Source organism: Triplophysa rosa, linkage group LG9 (genome assembly GCF_024868665.1).
Source record: "Triplophysa rosa linkage group LG9, Trosa_1v2, whole genome shotgun sequence".
In the NCBI taxonomy this organism is placed as follows: Eukaryota; Metazoa; Chordata; class Actinopteri; order Cypriniformes; family Nemacheilidae; genus Triplophysa; species Triplophysa rosa.
Window position 1 is genome coordinate 1,068,585 of NC_079898.1, and position 20,421 is coordinate 1,089,005.

At 39.5% G+C, this 20,421-nt stretch overlaps 1 protein-coding gene across 4 annotated transcripts in view; it reads right to left on the bottom strand.

Annotated features, from left to right (window-relative positions):
- The window catches only part of ccdc88ab (coiled-coil domain containing 88Ab), a 96,532-nt gene that overhangs the window by 56,651 nt on the left and 19,460 nt on the right, over positions 1–20,421 (bottom strand). For all 4 annotated transcript variants that reach the window (XR_008963506.1, XM_057341566.1, XM_057341565.1 and 1 more), the window contains exons 3-5: positions 6,716–6,824; positions 2,183–2,252; positions 220–278 (exon numbers count right to left, since the gene is read on the bottom strand). Coding sequence is in view for 3 of the 4 variants with exons in the window: in XM_057341566.1 (XP_057197549.1) it covers positions 220–278; positions 2,183–2,252; positions 6,716–6,824 (238 nt within the window). In the remaining variant the exon portion in view is untranslated. The remainder of the gene's footprint in view (positions 1–219; positions 279–2,182; positions 2,253–6,715; positions 6,825–20,421) is intronic.

A 20,421-nucleotide genomic window follows, 5' to 3' on the forward strand; every position in this document is an offset into this window, starting at 1 on the left:
AGAGAGAGAGAGAAGAGAGCAAGCGCAAGTGAGAAGTTAGTCTAATGCGCTTCGACGCATGAGAAGGAGAGATGGCAGCTAGTGGCCTGATCGTGTGCATAAGTTGTATGAGAAGAATAGGGAGATGAACGGCGCCACTCATCATTGAGAGAGAGAGAGAGTTAGTGGACATGCGTGTGTGACGAGGTTTAATGAGAGTGTTGATAGAGATAAAGTCACCTGTACAGCACAGCCCAGTAACAGCAGTAATAACTTCCTCATTTCCTGCAGACTTTGCTCTAAAACACACACACACCATCAAACAATAAACACATTCTTTTTTTAAATCGACAAATCTCGATTTTGAACAGAAATGTTAGCAAACATTATCTGTGATGTTGACAGTGATATATGACAGCAGTTAAGTCAAGAAAGTAACCGGACCGCATGATGGCGCATGTGATTAACCACTTACGTGTGACATGCTCCATGAGGGCTGTTGAAAACGTCACTAGACGCAAGACGGCTGAACAGCTGGTTACGACACATTCACAGTCCCTCGCGTTCAATATGCTCTTTGGGCTCTGGACAGTTGGTAAAAGCTAGAGTTTCAAAATCAAGTGCAGGTGGTAGATCATTTCCTACCCAGCGCCCAAACTCTGGAACAGTCTTCCAAATAGTGTGCGGGAGGCAGACACAACGTCTCTTCAACCTTGCGTACACAACACTTCTATAACACAAATCCTCTAAAGGATTATTAGGCTGCATTATTTAGATCAACCGGAACCAGGAACACTTCCATTTACAACTGATGCACTTGTAGAACAATATTCTGCTCCCAGTTGTCTTTTCTCATTGTCGTAAGTCTTCACAGATGTCATTCCTTTGGAGGAAGGAACATTACTGTGATGAAACGACCTTTTCAAGTACTTTAGAAATGAAAGGTAGATTTGATATAGGTCTATAGTTAGCCAAGTCCCTAGGGTCAAGTTGAGGTTTTTTGACAAGGGGCCTTATAACAGCCACCTTAATGAGATAATAGTACTAAGCAGAGGATCTATAATTTCAGGGCGCATCTCTTTCAATAAACTAGTACGATCTAGCATCCGCTTCGAAAGGAGCCTATGTAAGATTCGTAGGGCATTAAAGTGCACAAGACGTACGCAAATCTTATGATTACGGTTAAATAACCCTTCACATGTCTGTAGTAAGTTTTGTCTGTGTGTGTGAAGACGCTGCAGGCAGTCGTGTAGCGCAAATCTGTGTTCTTAATCTTCAGCTGATTTCCTGTGTAGAGAGCAATGAACACTGTCTAGGGACCATGTCAATTGCAACACAGTTCGTTCATGGAGCGCTCTTCAAATGAGCTGGTGATTTGACGCAAAATATGCAGGGCGGGGGTCGCGAGGACAAGGGAAAATTCTGAAGAGATGTGCCATTGATGAAACATACCAAGGTTTGTGTCAATACGCAAAAATGTCGCAAAGATACAGCCACATGACCCTATGGGGTCCCAATAGTGTCTCTAGATGCTACATACCAAATTTATTGAATTTAGAGACTCCATTTTTGCCATGGCAACAGATCAGACTGTCCTCTATGTGTGTGCCAAATTTCACAACTTTCCCATGTACGGTTCTATGGGCTGCCATAGAAGCAGAAGAAGAAGAAGAAGAAGAAGAAGAAGAAGAAGAAGACTAATGGATACAATAGGTGTCTATGTAATTAAACCAATACGCAATTATATGTAATTAGTAAACTATGTGTAATTAATTAATGCAACAAACAATTGTTTCTCTTTATTACACAGAAACAGTTAGTACATTATTACGTTTTGAGAAAATGATTACACAGGATCACAACAAGAATGTAATACCTTCGAGTGCAGTTATTATAACTGGCCCGGTTTCATAGACAAGGCTTAGCCTAAGTCAGGACTATGCCTTAGTTAATTTAGGCTATTTAAGTCGCTTTTATTAAAATGCCTTAGAAACAACATTACCCGTGTGCATCTTGAGACAAAACAATGGCACTGACATATTTTAAGATATGTCAGGGCAAGTTATTTTCAGTTAAGACAGCTCAAAATTCATTTTAGTCTGGGACTAGCCTTAAGCCTTGTCTGTGAAACCAGGGCTATGAGTTGCTATGGTGAAGTATCATGAGGAGAATCTTCTCTAGATTCAAACAGTGTAAGACGTACCACTGAGAGGCGTCTTTCCCAACACCAAGACATCAGGAAGTGACATCATCACCAGCTGCTGCAAAGTCTCCTGAAAGCACACACACACAAACATTAACAGTGGCTACATGTTCCTGTATTACGTCTGGTCCAGATTATACGAATTCAGCCCGTATTCGACATGTAGTGATTTGTAAACGGTGTGGAGACATAGGGCTCGATCTTTTCTCCCATGTAGGTATAGTTATGCAGAGTACACAACAAGCAACACTGTGTCTGTGATGCTTTACGACGCTTTACGACATCCCGACAGAAAGACTAGCACAAACACTTAGCTTTCCAACATGGCTAAAGTAAAGAGAAACAATGCTATTTGTGCTGCTACGTGGAGTTATGTGATGATGGAAAGGTTCATGGAGCTATGGCAACAATACTTCTGCTTTATGATGTTTTCTCATCTCATATCACTACAGAGTGATAAAAGATAAGTGCTGGTGAATGACAGTGGAGAGTTCTAGGAGCATTAATCTAGTAAATCATTCATTCTGATGACAAGATAGCAGGACAAAAGACACCACTTCCACTCTTGTTTGTGGACGTCAGTCAGTCAGTCAGTCACAAGTTTATTAAAGGTCCAGTGTATGAAGGTGTATGGTGAGGTAGTGAACTACGGCCAGCCAACGGCTCACTCCACCCCTCCCTTTCGAATCACTACAGTGGCTGACACAGTACTAAGATGTCGTCACGTTTTCGCTTCTTTGCTGAAGGAGATATAATGTATTTACAAAACGCACTCTGTAGAGCACTGTGTCCGTTCAGGGCTACTGTAGAAACAGCAGAGAGAACAGCTGTAGAACAGCTTTCATGTAAGGGGACCCGCGGTGCATGAGATAGAAATAACTCATTCTGAGATAATAAAACATAACGCTTCATTATGTAAGGTCTTCATACACCTCTGAACACATTGTTATTAGGGATGAAATGATTCCCTCAGCTCAGCTCATGATTGTCATGGTTCTGCCCCACCTTGTCTTGCTTTTCTTGACCTAGTGGCAGAACCATGATAGAACCTCTTGTTTTATGTGTAGAGAGACAGTTTTGGCATTCCATATACTCCCTCTCTCCGGTGTGGCGTCTCTGTTCCCGCCCTTTCGTCTCGTTATTGCTTGTTAATTAGTTCATGTCCCCTTCTTGATTTAGTCCCCTTTATATAGTCCTCATGTTTCATTGTCCTGTGCTGGTCAATTGTCGCTTGTCTGGTGAGTGCCTGTGCTTTGTTAGTCTAGTTCAGTTTAGTTATTTGTATACTATGTCAAGTGTTTATTTTAGTCTTGTGTAGATGTAGTCAGTTTTAGTCTTGTCCTTTCGTGTTTTCGTATTCCCATGTTTTGTTATGTTCCCCCATGTGGGTCTTTGTTTTGTATTTATATTTTATTAAATGTCTTGCTAACCCCTTATCCGCTGTCTGCGTCTGGGTCCTCTGTACTGTGTCCTTGTTCTCTCACCATTCGTGACAACGATGCCATGCGATTCACGTTTCTGATCTCATTATGCGATTGTCACAATTTTTTTACAGAATGAGTTGAGGAAAATTTAACTGCCCTTTTATTATTTCTCTAATGCTGCACAATTCTTTGTAAAATAAAAATATATTTCATGTCAAATAACAAAGCTAAATTGCAGTTTTAAAACAAATTCCAAATCAAATAAAAAAATGAATAATACAAAAGTCTTTGTCTGTGCTTTTCCTAACTTTTACTTTTTTAAGAAATATCAGAATATCCACGTTTACCAAGTTTGCAGAAAAACAGTAGCCCCTGCTGTTCAAAACATGTACTGCGATTTATATAACGTCTCAACCGACTTGAATTGTCACATATTATAATCGATTTTCAACTGGCTCACAGTGAATCCTTACATCCCTAATAGTTATGTATATTATAATGCATTTCTGTCAATAAATTCTCCAAAACATTGGACCTGTAAGTGTTGGGGTCATTGGGAAAAACTTTCCCGGCCGGTACATGCGGTATTTTTGAAACTTAAAATGCCCTTTTATACTGTCATGGTGAGTGAATATTGTAGAAAAATTCCCCGCTAGTATTATACAGGTTAGTAAGTCCCACAAAATGATGCTGTTTATAAAGAGGTGGCCCTCATGATGAAGTGAAGGAATCAAGACGCATGACAGTTACAGTCAAAATACAGTACAGAACCTTTTCATTGTGCAAATATTGCAAACAACTTGTAACTACACAATGTAAACAATCCCCTTCCCCTATAACAACTGCAAAGTTTAGACTTCCTTATCAACTGAATAGCATGCAAATGTAACTTGCATACATAATATTTAAGCAAATAGAGAACAGGGCTCGAAATGAACTTTCATCCTTGGAAGCACTTGTGCTCCCAACTTCAATAGTTAGGAGCACCCACCCAAAAATTTATACCATAGTCTGTCTGAATAGTTGAATATAAAATAGCAACAATTTTACCATTAAAACATGCATGTGATGTCTGCAGTCACAATGGATTCATGATTTCCTGAAGTCATAAAACAAAGGCTTAAATGAGACATGTGAGAGGAAAGCGATCGAATCACGCTGTCACTCCTCCTTCCTCTACTGACCCTTATTTCTCATCATAGCATACAGAGAAACAATTCAAACTAAAAACACATGCTTAAAACGATAAAAACGATCGCTTTTTGAAGATGTTTGCTCGTGAGTGTATTTATTGCATAAGTTATTTAATGCAAACTTGCAATTGCTACACCTGTGCTGCTGTTCAGCCGCGCAAAGCACGCTCCCATTGCATCGCGAACGGAATATGTAACGTTCATCCAAACGCCTCCATTTAGCGCATGTTTATATAGAAAAATGATGATACAGTAGTGCCGCGGCATAGAAAGATGCATGTCGGTACACGATCCGTGATGCCTGCACGATCCGTTCTGCGCATGCGCATAATGACGTAGTAAACAAAGTCACGGTTTCCCTACACTATTGGTATCAAGCATGCGATGAAACACTTGACGGCCAGACGGCACAACTGGCGGCATATTTTTGTAGGCTACATTGTGTTTTTCATTTAACAGTTCATGGCGGGTCTATTTTGATGTTTTAAAATGTAGCTTACGCTATGCATTACGATGTGTTTACGTGGTTGCCAATCCAAAATAATAAAGGAGTTGTTACATGAACATACACGATTTTGGTTACATGTGGAATAAAGTCTGAGTCTTGAGAGTCTGTCACTGCAAACCGTCAGTTTCCTCCATACTCCCCTTTGCGATTCATTGCTGCATGGCATTAGGCCTACTTAACTTGCTGTGTTTCGATCTGAGGTCAGTAGTATTGTCAAAGACGGTTTTTATTAAAAGCTGCTAATATTAGTTAACTTTAAATCGACTCATTTTGTATTAGTATGGGTCTATATATAGGCTAATATATCTATATATATAATCTAAATGAGGAATAATCCCTTCAATGGTGTTTACAGAACACAATAAGGAACATAATATGCATTTCCGCCTAGACTATCTGCACTTACATGAAGAAAGAACTACAAACAAGTCTGGGGAAACGTTACAGAGTATTTCAACGCATAGTGTGCACACAGAAGTGACATGAGACCAGAGGTGGACAGTAGTGAAAGTCGCGGTACACAAAGGTGCTCAAGCGTGGAACAGATCGTGCAGTGTCGTCGCTAAACAGAATTATCTACTACGTCATTATGCGCATGCGTGGACGGATCGTGCAGGCATCCCGGATCGTGTACCGACAATGCATTCTGTGTGAATGGCCGGTCACAGTGCAACAGTGAAAAGGGACCCCACTGAAACAGTGTCGCGCTGCGCCGCGTTCCGCACGTTGTTTAAGTGACATACACCGGTAATGCGGTATATTAAAAATTCATATCATAACAAAAATACACACCGGTATTCTGTATGAACCGGTATATCGCCCAGCATTAGGATAAACCACCCGCAGAACCAACCGATCTGGCCCAATGGCCAGTGTCATGGCGAAGGTTTAAGCACGTTCGGTCTTTTCAGGCGCTTTGTTTTACTGTTTTGACATTTTGCAATTTTACCTGACTCCAAAAGATAAAAACCTCGATCGATACCCTCGAGGTAGATCTACAATGTCTCTCTTCTGGAAAGCCTTCACCATAGTACGCTAACGTAGCGGGTGCTAGCGTCTCTCCGCCTGAAAGTCTTTATAACATTAACGCGGGTCCTAACTCCTGCCTGACTTCTTCTTTTTCTATATCTAAAATCCACAGACCCTTTATTTAATGTAATAAACAAGACATGGCTCTTTCTTCAGTCTTTCTCATGCCCGCTTGCTCCCTTCCCTCGGTCAAACATGAGCGGACACGCCCCTTGATTGGCTACAAGTTTGTTTTGTTTTAGCTTGTTTTGGTACTCGTCCCTTTCTGCAGCATATTTGAAAATGGACTAACCGCCTTTAATGTGGCATAGCAGCAGTGATGAGTAAACTCACACATATGATCAGATGCTTCATGAAGGAATGAGAGCGAATCACTCACCTGATAAAAGGATTTGATATGTTGGATGAGAATGGACAGGTTTTGAATGCGTAGTGCAGGATCGTTCTTCACATTCTTGTGAATTCTCTGGACACTTGCCTTTGGATTTCTGATGAAACAAACAATGCAACTCAATACCTGATAAATGACCTGAATACATTAGACAAAATCAAGCAGGTTTCTGAGGATTCTACAAAGCAGTGAAAGAGAACAGCCTCAGCAACACAGCCGTGGGAAACTCAACACACACCTGTTACAAGGATGCTTTGAAAATAATACACTAGGCAGAACCATTTTGGAAAATAAGCAAATTTTTTAACCAATATTGCGATTAAAATTGAATATGCAATTATTTTTTAAGCTCTTTATCATATAATGTATCAAAGACAAGCAATACTGTAAATCACTTTATAGTATGACCAACACAACATTAGATTTATAGATATTATTGGTTCTTTCCTGTGTAAATGACATATTTTGTACTTCTATCACAGTAGTATATTGACCGATTTGTTGAACCTCCCTCCAAACATTTAAAAGGTTCAGGAATCAGGGCTTGACATTGTCCCCACTTTTCCGGGACAAGTGAATGTTTTGTATGAGCAAGTGGGAGAGAATTTAACTTGCCCGACTGGACAAGTAACTTGAAAAAATAATAATAATAACAGTGCTACAAAAAAATCGGTCTGTGCAAAGAATAATAAGAATAGGTGCATTAGACAGAGCTGTGTGTTTGTGTGAATTGCGTTTGTGTGTGACAATAATCAATGGTGCACCGCATTGCGTTCATTGGCTAGATGCGGACGCAGAATCCTGGTATTTCAATATATCATCAGGCTGTTCTGCGTGTCTGAGTGAATGAGGTGCACAGTCAAGTCTCAAGTCTACTTTATTTATAGAGCCCTTTCCACTACAAAGTAGACCAAAGGACTGTACAGCCACAACAAAAATGAGAAAATATCAATAAGATCAACATAACAGAAAATCAATTAACACAATTTCATCTTCCAAAAGTCAACTATTAAAAGCCATAGAAAACAAGTATGTTTTCACACGTGATTTAAAAACATCAACTGAGGGTGCAGATCTGATGTCAGGTGGAAGGGTATTCCATAGTCTTGGGCCAGCGACCGAAAATGCACGATCCCCCTTTTCGGAAGTCGGAACATACTACACGAGTGATGGTCGAGGATTTGTCTGCGTCTGCACAGTATGAGGATATGATATAAACATATGAACTTCATCTCCAGAGTTGCTCTGAGAGTTTATTTTACTGTTTGAGTGAAGCTATCGTCAAACACACTAAAACTGAAGCGTCTTACCGACAACTCATCAAAATAAAAGTCCCATTAACTTGAACACTCAGACAAAAAAATACTGTAGTTTACTATAGTATTTACTAAAGGAAATTGTAGTATGTACATACAAACGGTTGTGAACACTGTAGTATACTATTGTAAGGTTCAAAAACGCCATCTAGAGTATCTAGGAATTGTAATGCAGTTTACTATAGTAAGTAACACTACAGTATACTACAGTAATTTACGTGGACAAATACAGGTGCTGGTCATATAATTAGAATATCATCAAAAAGTTGATTTATAGAAAATCTATGGGGTATTTTGAAGAGGAAGATGCGATATGCCAGACTAGGGCTGGGCGATAAAACGATAACAATATTTATTGCCATATAATTTTCCTCGATAAAACTATAACAAAAGTTCGATAAATGTTCGATATAATGTAAGAAACGCAGAAGAAATGCTGCGCATGCGTGGAACAGACCAGGCTCCGGAATGAGAATATGCAAAGTAAAGCTCGTGGGAGACAGGCGAAGAGCGGAGTAAGAAAAATGACAGATGCCGAAGATAATGCCTCGACCAGCGAAAACATTGCCTACAGGAAAGGTCACACAATCTCAGTTGTTTGGAAATACTTTGGCTATTTGCAGTCCGACAAAACACAGAGCAGTGTGCATTGCAAACTCTGCCGAAGATATGTGCCAGCAAAGTCTGGTAATACTACAAACTTATTTCACCACTTGATATCACCCGTTAGAAAACGCAGAAACTAAGAAANTGTGGACAAATACAGGTGCTGGTCATATAATTAGAATATCATCAAAAAGTTGATTTATAGAAAATCTATGGGGTATTTTGAAGAGGAAGATGCGATATGCCAGACTAGGGCTGGGCGATAAAACGATAACAATATTTATTGCCATATAATTTTCCTCGATAAAACTATAACAAAAGTTCGATAAATGTTCGATATAATGTAAGAAACGCAGAAGAAATGCTGCGCATGCGTGGAACAGACCAGGCTCCGGAATGAGAATATGCAAAGTAAAGCTCGTGGGAGACAGGCGAAGAGCGGAGTAAGAAAAATGACAGATGCCGAAGATAATGCCTCGACCAGCGAAAACATTGCCTACAGGAAAGGTCACACAATCTCAGTTGTTTGGAAATACTTTGGCTATTTGCAGTCCGACAAAACACAGAGCAGTGTGCATTGCAAACTCTGCCGAAGATATGTGCCAGCAAAGTCTGGTAATACTACAAACTTATTTCACCACTTGATATCACCCGTTAGAAAACGCAGAAACTAAGAAATTGCAGTCCCTAACAAGTGTTAGTGGGCGAGGGCCATCTCAAAGTTCAACTTCCAAGCAGAAAACCTTAATATCAGCATTCTCCAGCGCCGTGCCGTACGACAGAAAAAGTAAACGGTACGAAGACATCACAAATGCAGTGGCATACTGCATTGCCAAAGACATGCTTCCCATTAACGCTGTCGAAAATGATTGATTTAGGAAGCTTAATAAAGTCTTTGACCCCAGATACGAGCTACCTGGCCGGAAACATTTTTCAGTGACTGCACTTCCCCAGCTGTATGCGGAGCTTACTTCGCGTATGTAGCGTATTTCGCCTCTACATCCGATATGTGGTCTACTCGGACATCTGAATCTTATCTCAGCCTCACAATTCATTTTATTGATAAAGACTGGAAACTTCAGAGCAAGTGCCTCCAAACGGCTTACTTCCCCGAAGACCACACAAGTGAAGTTATTGCCCCAGGAATGGTTGAAGCGCTTGCCTCGTGGGGGCTGAGTGAGGAGCGTCAAGTATGCATAACAACGGACAGCGGTTCAAATATGATAAAAGCCGCTTCCTTGAACCACTGGACACGGCTTCAGTGTTTTGGGCATCGCCTACACTCAGCTATTGGTAAGTTTAATTAGCTAGTCTTTACTTTCATAAAATTCTATACTATATTAGTAACAAAACAGCTGTAGTAATAATGATAATAAAAAGGAAAGAACGATCAAAGCTATACATTTTAAGTTGAATTGTTCTTAATGTTAGTGATTATTATTACTATTGTTGTTTTATTGTTATTATTATTGTTTTATTATGTTTGTGTACTAAAAATGCATGCAGCAGATTAAAACATTTGATAACACTTTAATGATTAATAACATTTTTCAGCATTTATTTATCTTCATTAATATTAGTTAATGGCAATACAATTGTTCACGTTTGTCAATATTTTCTGTAAACTAATATTAACATGTATATGTATATTAACACTGCTGTATAAGCCGTGTTATTTCATATTAGCTAATCAACTAATCATATTTTATGATATGTATACATGTTATTAATCATATTGTAAAGTGTTACTAATTATTTAACATATTCTTATTTTTACTTGTGTATTTAGAACAGATATACTTTTTGGTCATATTTTGTCTTTTCTCAAAAGTATACAAATCTTTTTTTCCTTTCTTTTTATCCTTAGAGAAAGTTGGAAAGGACAAGAGGGTGGAACGAGCCATCGGGGTGTGTAAAAAAGTAGTGTCTGCCTTCTTTTTCCTGGAAAAAGAAGAGAGACCTTGCAACTGCTCAAGAAGAATTTAACCTACCCAAGCACAAGCTTACTACAGAATCACCTACCAGGTGGAGCTCACGGCAAAAGATGGTGTCAAGAGTGATAGAGCAGCACAAAGCTATCTCTCAGGTACTCGCTGCTGACAAGAAAACCAGACACTTGGTCCCCACCTGGCAAGACATGGATGTGCTAGAGTCAGTGAACGAGGCCATAAAGCCACTCCTTGAGTTCACAGATTCACTCTCAGGTGAAACATACGTGAGCGTGTCCTATCTTAAACCTGTGTTGCACCTCTTCAGAACAGAGGTGCTGAAACACTCTGATGATGACACACAGCTCACAAAGGACATAAAGGCAACGGTCATGGACTATCTTAATGAGAAGTATGATGACGACGGGACAGACAGTCTGCTTGACATGGCATCCGCGCTTTAAGACCCATTACATAAAGCCAGACAAGATAGAGACTATCAAAACAAGAGCAGCGTCTGAGATTATGAACACGGAGGAAGACCAAGGCCCATCTACTTCACACCAAACAGAAGTAGAAGAGGCAGAGGGGGAAGCTGCTGCAGCTTTACCTGCCAAAAAGCAGAGAAAGACACTGGGCAGTTTTTTTAAGAAGCTGTGCCCCAGCAACACAGGACTCACATACATGCAGACAGTGGAGGGAGAGCTGGAAAACTACCTCATGGCTCCAGATGCAGACAGTGAAACTGAACCCCTGGATTGGTGGAAGATGCATGAGAAAACCTTTCCAAGAGTGAGTAAACTAGCACAGCGGTACTTGTGCATCCCTGCCACCAGCTCTCCCTCCGAGAGGATTTTTAGCACGGGAGGAAACATTGTGACCTGTCACAGGGCAGCTCTAAAACCTGAGACTGTAGACAGACTTGTCTTTCTTGCTCTTAACCTGTAGAGTAATTGTTGAAAACTTGAAAATGTACACTGTGGTCAAAAAAACTGTCTATTTTGCACATTTAAGATATTATTTTGTCTATTTAGTTTGCTTGCACTGTCAGCTAAAACATAAATAGTTATCAATGTTTCAAGCCATCCGTATAAATAGTTTGGCAAGCTGACTAGAATTGATATTTATTTATTTATCAATTTATTTTATTTACACTAAGCTAAAACAAAATGTTTACAAAAGTTCCAAGCCATCTATTCAAATGGCATGCTGACCAGAATTAATATTTTTTTGTCTATTTCTTTAAAAACTTTAAATTTTGCAGTCTGATCTATGTTACATGCGTGTTGTGTCACAGTGTGTTCTGTGACTATACAGTTGTTAATTTTTCAATGAGAATATTTATTTTGTTGAGGGAAAAGTGTTTGATCTAGATTGTTTTATTATTCTGTAAATTCTACCTCACATTTTTTTAATGTTCAGCTTTTTGGCAATAAACAGTTTAATAACACTGTTAAGTGTCTGGTTTTCACAAATTTCATACAGGAGCTAAAATCTGCCTTAAACTAAAAAGAAATAAAGATTTCAATTTTTCGTGTAATTATGTTATCGACTGATATGGAAAATTTTGATAATTTTTTCAGCCATATCGCCCAGGCCTATGCCAGACCCAACAATGCAGAAGAGCTGAAGGCCACTATCAGAGCAACCTGGCCTCTCATAACACCTGAGCAGTGCCACAGACTGATCACTCCATGCCACGCCGCATTGCTGCAGTAATTCAGGCAAAAGGAGCCCCAACTAAGTATTGAGTGCTGTACATGCTCATACTTTTCAGTTGGCCAAGATTTCTAAAAATCCTTTCTTTGTATTGGTCTTAAGTAATATTCTAATTTTCTGAGATACTGAATTTGGGATTTTCATTAGTTGTCAGTTATAATCATCAAATTAAAAGAAATAAACATTTGAAATATATCAGTTGTGTGTAATGAATGAATATAATATACAAGTTTCACTTTTTGAATGGAATTAGTGAAATAAATCAACTTTTTGATGATATTCTAATTATATGACCAGCACCTGTATACTACTAAATAATATACAAGACGAGAAATAAAATAAAAATTTAGGTAAACTAATAATGATATGGCCAATTATCCATAGTCATTTGTAATCTCAGGACACTAGGTAACACTTAAGCAAACTTGACCAATCAGGATCCGAACAAATATATGACACTTCAAATAACATATAATTTTTATCTTCGGACAATAATATTTGTACTCGAAATATGGAATGACAAGACACATGACAATGCTTAATGTCAAGCCCTGGTAGGGATCTGGCAGGTATATACAAGTCTGCATTAGCGATGAAGATAGGGGGTGCTGAACCAGTGGTGGTCTGTACATCCAGGAGCAGAGTCTTGAATTTTGATTCGAGCGACTATAAGGGAGCCAATGTAACTTAGTGAAAGCCAGTGGCGGTTCTAGTACTAACTCGGCGGCAGTCAAGGGCCACTTATGCTTTTAGGGGGCACACCAACATGTGTCATGATTAATTTTCAGTCATTTTTTACTGTCATGTATTACTGTTTTCTCTAGAAGTAAACTAATAAGCTAATAAAACAAGTTCAGCTCAAATTAATGTTCCATGGTCATTTATTTCACAACACATTGTATATTGTCAAAACAACAATGCCAATAAAATAACATTTAGGCACTTTTCTGCATCTTAAATGTACATACATAAATGAAAAACTACCCACAAACAAGATATCCAAAAGTCAACTTAAGCAGTCATCTTAACATGAGTCACATTATCGGGTATTTCCTTTACACAAAGAAAAAAAACATGAATTTCAAATTTTTCACATGTGGTTTTGGCACAATTTCAAACTCATGTTTTTCACATGGAATTTCAGGGTTACAAAAGTTGTCTTTCTGCACAACTAAATCACCTTGCTGATGGGTGCTCTGTTCTTCTGGACTTTCTTCATTCTCTAAGCTTTTGTGCATTTCTGACTCTTTTTCAGAAGCATCTTCTTTCTCCAGCCTTGACTGACTATTATCTTTAGTTTTCTTAAAAAACTAATTAAAAAAATAAAAAAATAAAAAAGGACATTGTGTCCTTGGGATTTTTTCTCTTCATTTTAACTGCAAATGGGAAAATTATGAAAATGTGTAAATGAAAATTGGACTCTCAAATACACCACAAGTAATACAGGTGCTGGTCATATAATTAGAATATCATCAAAAAGTTTATTTATTTCACTAATTCCATTCAAAAAGTGAAACGTGTATATTATATTCATTCATTACACACAGACTGATATATTTCAAATGTGAAATAAATCAACTTTTTGATGATATTCTAATTATATGACCAGCACCTGTATACAGGACAGTATAGAATAAGATGTATTGATTACTTGAACTCTGCTAATTCCTTGGGAATGACAGACCATTTATTTTAATTATAAGGCAAAAGTGCATTTTATCAAACATTCACCCCAATAAATGTAAGTTACATTTGATCTAATTTCATTAACAAATAAAATTTCTTTAGTGCATTACACGTTCTCTGGCAGCAGCTGATTCTTTGTATAGGCACGAGTCACGACTGCTTTATATGTAGATCTAACATGCGCAACACCGGAAAATATAGGTCAGTATTTTAATATGATGTATAATGATATGCATTTTCATTATATTTTTACAAAATATTTCCATTACCTGTATGATGTAGACGTAATCTCGCTTTAGGCGCACAGACTCAACATTGTTTGCATCTTGCTTGCGTAATCTTCCTTTTGGCACACAAGCATCATTACTGCCACTCGCAGGTCAAACTGTGCATTGCACCCGAAATTGCTCGGTGGTGGTAAAAAATTCCAAAAACGATTCCAGATTTAGGGAAGCCAGTGGGGTGGCCAAGTGTGCTGACACAGGGGCACTGGCCCCCCCTTGAACCGCCCCTGGTGAAGAGTAGGGCTGCAACTAACGATTATTTTGATAATCGATTAGTTGGACGATTGTTTTTTCCATTAATTGATTAATCGGATAAAAATGTAATTACATATTTTGCTTATAATAAGTAAATCAGATATGGGAAAAGTATACACAACTGAACTCATTAGCCTTCTCCCAAAATGTTGTGAATGTCTCCATAATTAACACACCTGGTGAGTTGATTCATGTGTGTCATATTAGAAGCAACTGACAATAGTCTCTCCCAAACGTGGGAGCGAGGGGAGGGTCGGCCAAGGAAATCATTTTTTTGTGCCATGAAAAGTGAGATATTTGTCATTCAAATGCAGTGAAGTACAGTAAAAAATAAACAGAAAAAGTAATACTTCAGTACAAATACTCAAAAAGTGTACTTAAGTACAGTACTCAAGAAAATGTACTTCGTTACCCACCTCTGAACTAAATAAACCACCAAATCAGGGTATTTAGCCTATTATTGTTACAGTCCGGTTTTGTTCGGTGTGTTTTTCCTGGCACGGAGTTTGTTTTGGTCTGTGTCGAGCACGTGGCACCGCTAGCTATGGGCAGACCGCGTGCTCGGTGTCCGCGTGCACTGTTCCCTCCTCCCTGTGTCTGTAGACTCTCATGCACTGGTGATTTTCCACTACACACACACCTGCATTTACTTACTATGATTAGCGCCCTTGTTCCCGTAATTGCCCCGCACCTGACACTATTTCCTCTCATTATTTCTTCCCTTTATCTTTCCCTAGTGTCTCTTGTTCTTTGTCTGACCGTTGCTTGTGTTAGCCTGTGCAGACTGACCCAGACGTTGCTGCGGCACGTCTGACGAAGTTTTTGTCTCGTTTAGCCTTGCCTTAGTCCCTGTCTGGTCTTGTCTTGTTAATATCTATCATTCGCCTGTTACCTCGTTTCCTCTCTCACTCCTGGCAGTTCCCGTGGGCGTTTCACCTGTCATCCGCTGTTGGCGGCCAGCTTTTCTCTGGAGGATCGGAGAGCTTCGTCCACATCGGAGTTTTCTTCCGGGTTTCCGGCACGGTACCCGGACTGAGTGAGATACCCCAGCACGAAAGATTCCATCTCTTCGCCGGGTTCCTAGCTCCCGTCCTCGCAGCAGTGCTCTGCTACTCCTCGCCTCTCACCACCACGAGCTGGACTGCTCGCGGTCGGGTCGCCGAGAGATTCCATCTCCTCGCCGGGCTCCTAGCTCCCGTCCTCGCTGCAGTGCTATGCTACTCCAGGGATCCTCACCTCTCACCACCGCGAGCTGGAAGGCTCGCGGTTGGGTCACCACTGTGTTTTCATTGACTGTGTTCAATAAATTTCTGTCTTTACCACATCTGGGCCGTTTTTGTGTTTCTGCCATGACAATTATGTACTTTGCAAAGTGCAAACGCCACAAATTGGGTTTTACTAATATAATCTTTAATTTTGTCATTTAAAACACCTCTCCCCTTTAAACTTTAAAACTGCGCAGCTTGAAGAGATGCATGCAGAACACGTCGGACTTTAAAACTGCGCACCTCGCGCTGCACGAGAGACGCATGCACTGAGAGACACGTTTTCATTGGCCCGCCGTGGAAGCCTATCCCTGATTGGTTGACTACTTTTGACAGCCTATAATGCCTGGAACACACAGGAGAACCTCTCGAGAGCAAGAGTACCAAAGGATTCGTGGACGCACGGCACGCATTTTGAGTGCGCACAGGCTCACTGAGCGAGAGGAGAGAAAATTCATAAGAGAGCAGCGTATAATTGGGAGCGCTCGTCCAGTTTTGTGCATGAGCAAAGGAAATCGGCGTGCGAGCGGAGAGATTTGCGCGCTCGTATTACAAGAATGCGCTCTCGCCTTGTAGTTATGCGCTCGCGACATTTGTCATTATAATAACGCCATACACGTGTGACTTTCAAACTGCGCACCTCGTGCAGCACGGAGAGACACGTGTGACTTTAAAACTGCGCATCTCATGCTGCACGGAGAGACACATCTAAAACGGTAATTTTAAAAGGGAAGAAGACGCGCTTGATTTTTAACTGCACAGCTCGCAAGTGACGTCACAGACCAACTAATCGATAATGAAATTCATTGACAACGAATTTCATTATCGATTATTATCGATTAGTTGTTGCAACCCTAGTGAAGAGAGGAGTGACGTGCGGTCTCTTCGGTTCATTGAAGGCCACTCTTGCCGCTGCATTCTGGATCATATATGTAGAGCAGGGGTCTCAAACTCAATTTACCTGGGGGCCGCTGGAGGTAGAGTCTGGGTCAGGCTGGGCCGCATTAAGTGCTGCTTCATTCTCTTTGCTTGCTTTCTTGAATAAATCTTGTTGCCTCAATAGACATTTTTTAAGATTGGCGACCCGGTTCTTTCTCTCATCTCCCTGGTATTTTGTATACTCCTCAGCATGTCTAGTTGAGTAATGACGTCTGACGTTGTATTCCTTATACACCGCAACTTTCTCTGTGCATATGAGACACGTAGGGGTGCCCCTGTGCTTGACAAAAAAATATTTCGTCTCCCACTTTTCCTGAAATTGCCTGTGCTCGTCGACCAACCTTTCTCTTCACAGCACGTTTTGAGAGAGACATGACTGGAACTGGGTGATACTATATATTTTCCGTCCACTTGGTGTCACTCCGGAACACATTTCAACCAAGTGACTAACGTTGATATTTCAGTCATACAGAAAGTGAAAGTAAAAAAAAAACTGACGGAGTTTTCTAACGCTGCATTAACAGCGCATATGCTAAAAAAGGTGATATAAGTGATAGAAAAAGTAAGTGATAAAAAAATAAAAATTAAAGCGTGGCAAGAGCGTTTGAGAACAACGTGCGGGCCGCACTAACACTAAACTTTGATGTCAAGTAGGGGGCCACAAAATATCATCCCGCTGGCCTCAATTGGCCCCCGGGCCGCGAGTTTGAGACCCCTGATGTAGAGGGTTTGTTGTGCAAGCTGGAAGTCCAGTCAGTAGCGCATTGCAGTAGTCCAGTCTGGACAGAACAAGAGCCTGGACTAGGACTTGCGTAGCATGCTCGGATAGGAAAAGTCTAATTTTCCTGATATTGTAGTGCAGGGGTATTCAATTAAAGTTCCAAGAGGTCCAGTCTTTATATTTTCTTCCAAACGGAGGTCCGGACAGTATGTTTTTGAAAATAAATAAATATTTAATCAATTTACCCTGTAAATATAAAAGATGTGATCTTTTATCAGGCCATTTATTTTATATTTTGATATCCCCATATGGATGTATTGTAGGCTCTGTGGCTTTAGGGGAATGCCCTCTTAATAGAAGTCTGATTATTAATATTTGTAAATAAATAAAACTACTGACAACATACAAACAGCGAATGTAATGAAACAATTAAACTGCTTTCATCATAAACCGTACACAAAGTTACTAATAAATTAAATTAGCCTTTCAATGCCATTCATACCAGAACTACTTCTATATTTAAATAGTTTCCCAGTTACAGCGTTGTTCATTATAAAATGTGACCCTGCTTGTGAAAACCCAGCAAAAGTCTTTTTATTGTTTTCTACAAAAAATCATCCTACAGAATATTCTGTGAAAATATAACAACAATATCTTCAATATTGACTGAAAAATGCCATTTTAAAGATTGAAATCTTAGTGAAATTGATGGTTGTTATCTAATACTTAATTTGATTATGAGTCTTTAGCCTGGGTTTTCACAGGGACACAAATGTTTACATGCTGATCAATACTGCTAATACTAAATGCAGATTAAAACGTTATGGTTCATGAAATATCACAAATCTGGTTGAAAGGTTGGAGACATATAGCAAACAGTAAACAGACTGACGGATACAAATACTTTAATATTGCAGCATTTTCTTTACTGTTGCATGTCCATTTACCTGCTCTGCGTGGCACCCCTAGAAATTCTTATGAGTAAAACATCTCCCAAGTATATTCCCATTAATATTTTGAATCATCTGCACATCTTAAAACATTACAATGATGTACCCCACGTTAATTTAAGAAATCGAACGTACTCTGATGCCAAACAAACAATATTCTCCTGAACAGCCATGAAACAGTTAACACAGCTCCTAATATAGCTCTTGTACTGCAACTCTTCAGCGCCTCCCTTGATGCGTAATGCTGCAACTGCAATTACAAATGACAGTCTAGCCCCTTGCACACAGAGATCCTGGAAAATACACAGAAAATGTGTCGAGGAATTTGTCCGGGGATCGTTAGATTTTGTTCATTCACACTGACAGTGATTTTCTGGAATCTGTGCCTGTGTTCACACACATCCCGTGAAGATCCCATGAAGACACGTGACGTAATATACTGCAATGTAAGGTTATGTGAATTTTATTGTTGTTGTGAAAATAGGGTTGACCACTAAGATATTTCCTTGCGGTGTTTTTAGGTGGCTAAATGCAATTTGTTATTATTACTGCATTCCTTTATTTAGTGCCAAATAGGCCTAAATAATCTCTCTGTTTTTATTATTCTGTAGCATATATTGTTGCCTTTTGCAAATGACAAAGACGTCAATTTTAAAATTAAAATTGAATTAAAAAACCCTTAATTCGCAAAAAAGTATTTACGCTCGCTTGAGGTGGTTTTTAATTTTTTCAAAAAATGGTTAATGCGAATAATGGGAGATAGAAACGCATTTGCGGAATAAATTCCTCCAAAAAGTCAAGTCCACTTTGGATGGAAACCCAGCAAGTGTCTGCACAGAAACACACATGCTTCTCTGCAGCGCAGCACAAGCGAGGCAGGTGCACACAGCCGTGTTTTAAAGGTTGGTAAGCGATCAAGTTTATTGATGCGCTGTGTATTTTCGTGTTAATTGTTTTGATGAAAGTAATTTCAAGTTTAAACTGCGTTTAGAAGCAGGCAACACTATTCTCGCATCTGACCTTAAGTTTGGTGATTAGGACTCTTGCATTCATCCATGATTTAGCTAAAGACAAATAGTAGGCCTATTTTTTTGTTCTTGATTTACTAACGAACAAAAATTACTCGCTTAACCCTTTAAAGCTGGATGCGTCATCGCTGACGCATTTTACCAAGCAGTATTAATTTAACTGTAACTCTTCAACCATTCAATCCTATCAAACCTATCAAAAAAAATTGAATTGCTCCTAAAAGTAGACAAATTGTGCTTTTTGAATATGCATGTACAGTATTACGGTAATCACTTGCGTTTTTGCTGCAGTTTTCTTGGAGAGCGGTAGAGGGCAGACGTGAACAGGGAGTTACGGAGTGCGACGGATTAAAAAAAATAGGCAAACAAAACATGACGAAGAGAAAATATACAACATCAGAGGTGATTGATATGCTTTTTGATCATGAAACTGACGATGAGCGAGACTCTCGAGAATATGCTGTGGGTGTCGATCCAGACGTGGATGGGTAAGTATATTTAGTCTTATGATAAATGTCCGTAAAATAGGCTTAGACTTAGTCTTTCAAAATACCAGTTTCACATATCTTGTGGTGTGTACATATGCCTTCATGCACTTGTGTGGATTTTTATGCATGCGTGTGTGCTCTTATATGTGTGCAGGTGCGCACAAGTGTGCGTGCACATACGCAGTGTGTGTGTGTGTGTGTGTGTGTGTGTGTGCTTGTATACATGGTTTATGAGGACACAAATCTGTGTAATGACATGTGTATAACAACGTAAACATGGTTTACGGGGACACTTCCTTGCCCTCGTAAACTAAAATGCTTAAAAAACATACTAAATGATATTTTTTTAAAAGAAAAAAAGACAAAGGTTTTATGTGATATTAGGGTTAGGGAATAGAATATACAGTTTGTTCGGTATAAAAAATCATTATGTCTATGGAGAGTCCTCGTAAACCACATATGCAAGTGTGTGTGTGTGTGTGTGTGTGTGTGTGTGTGTGTGTGTGCGC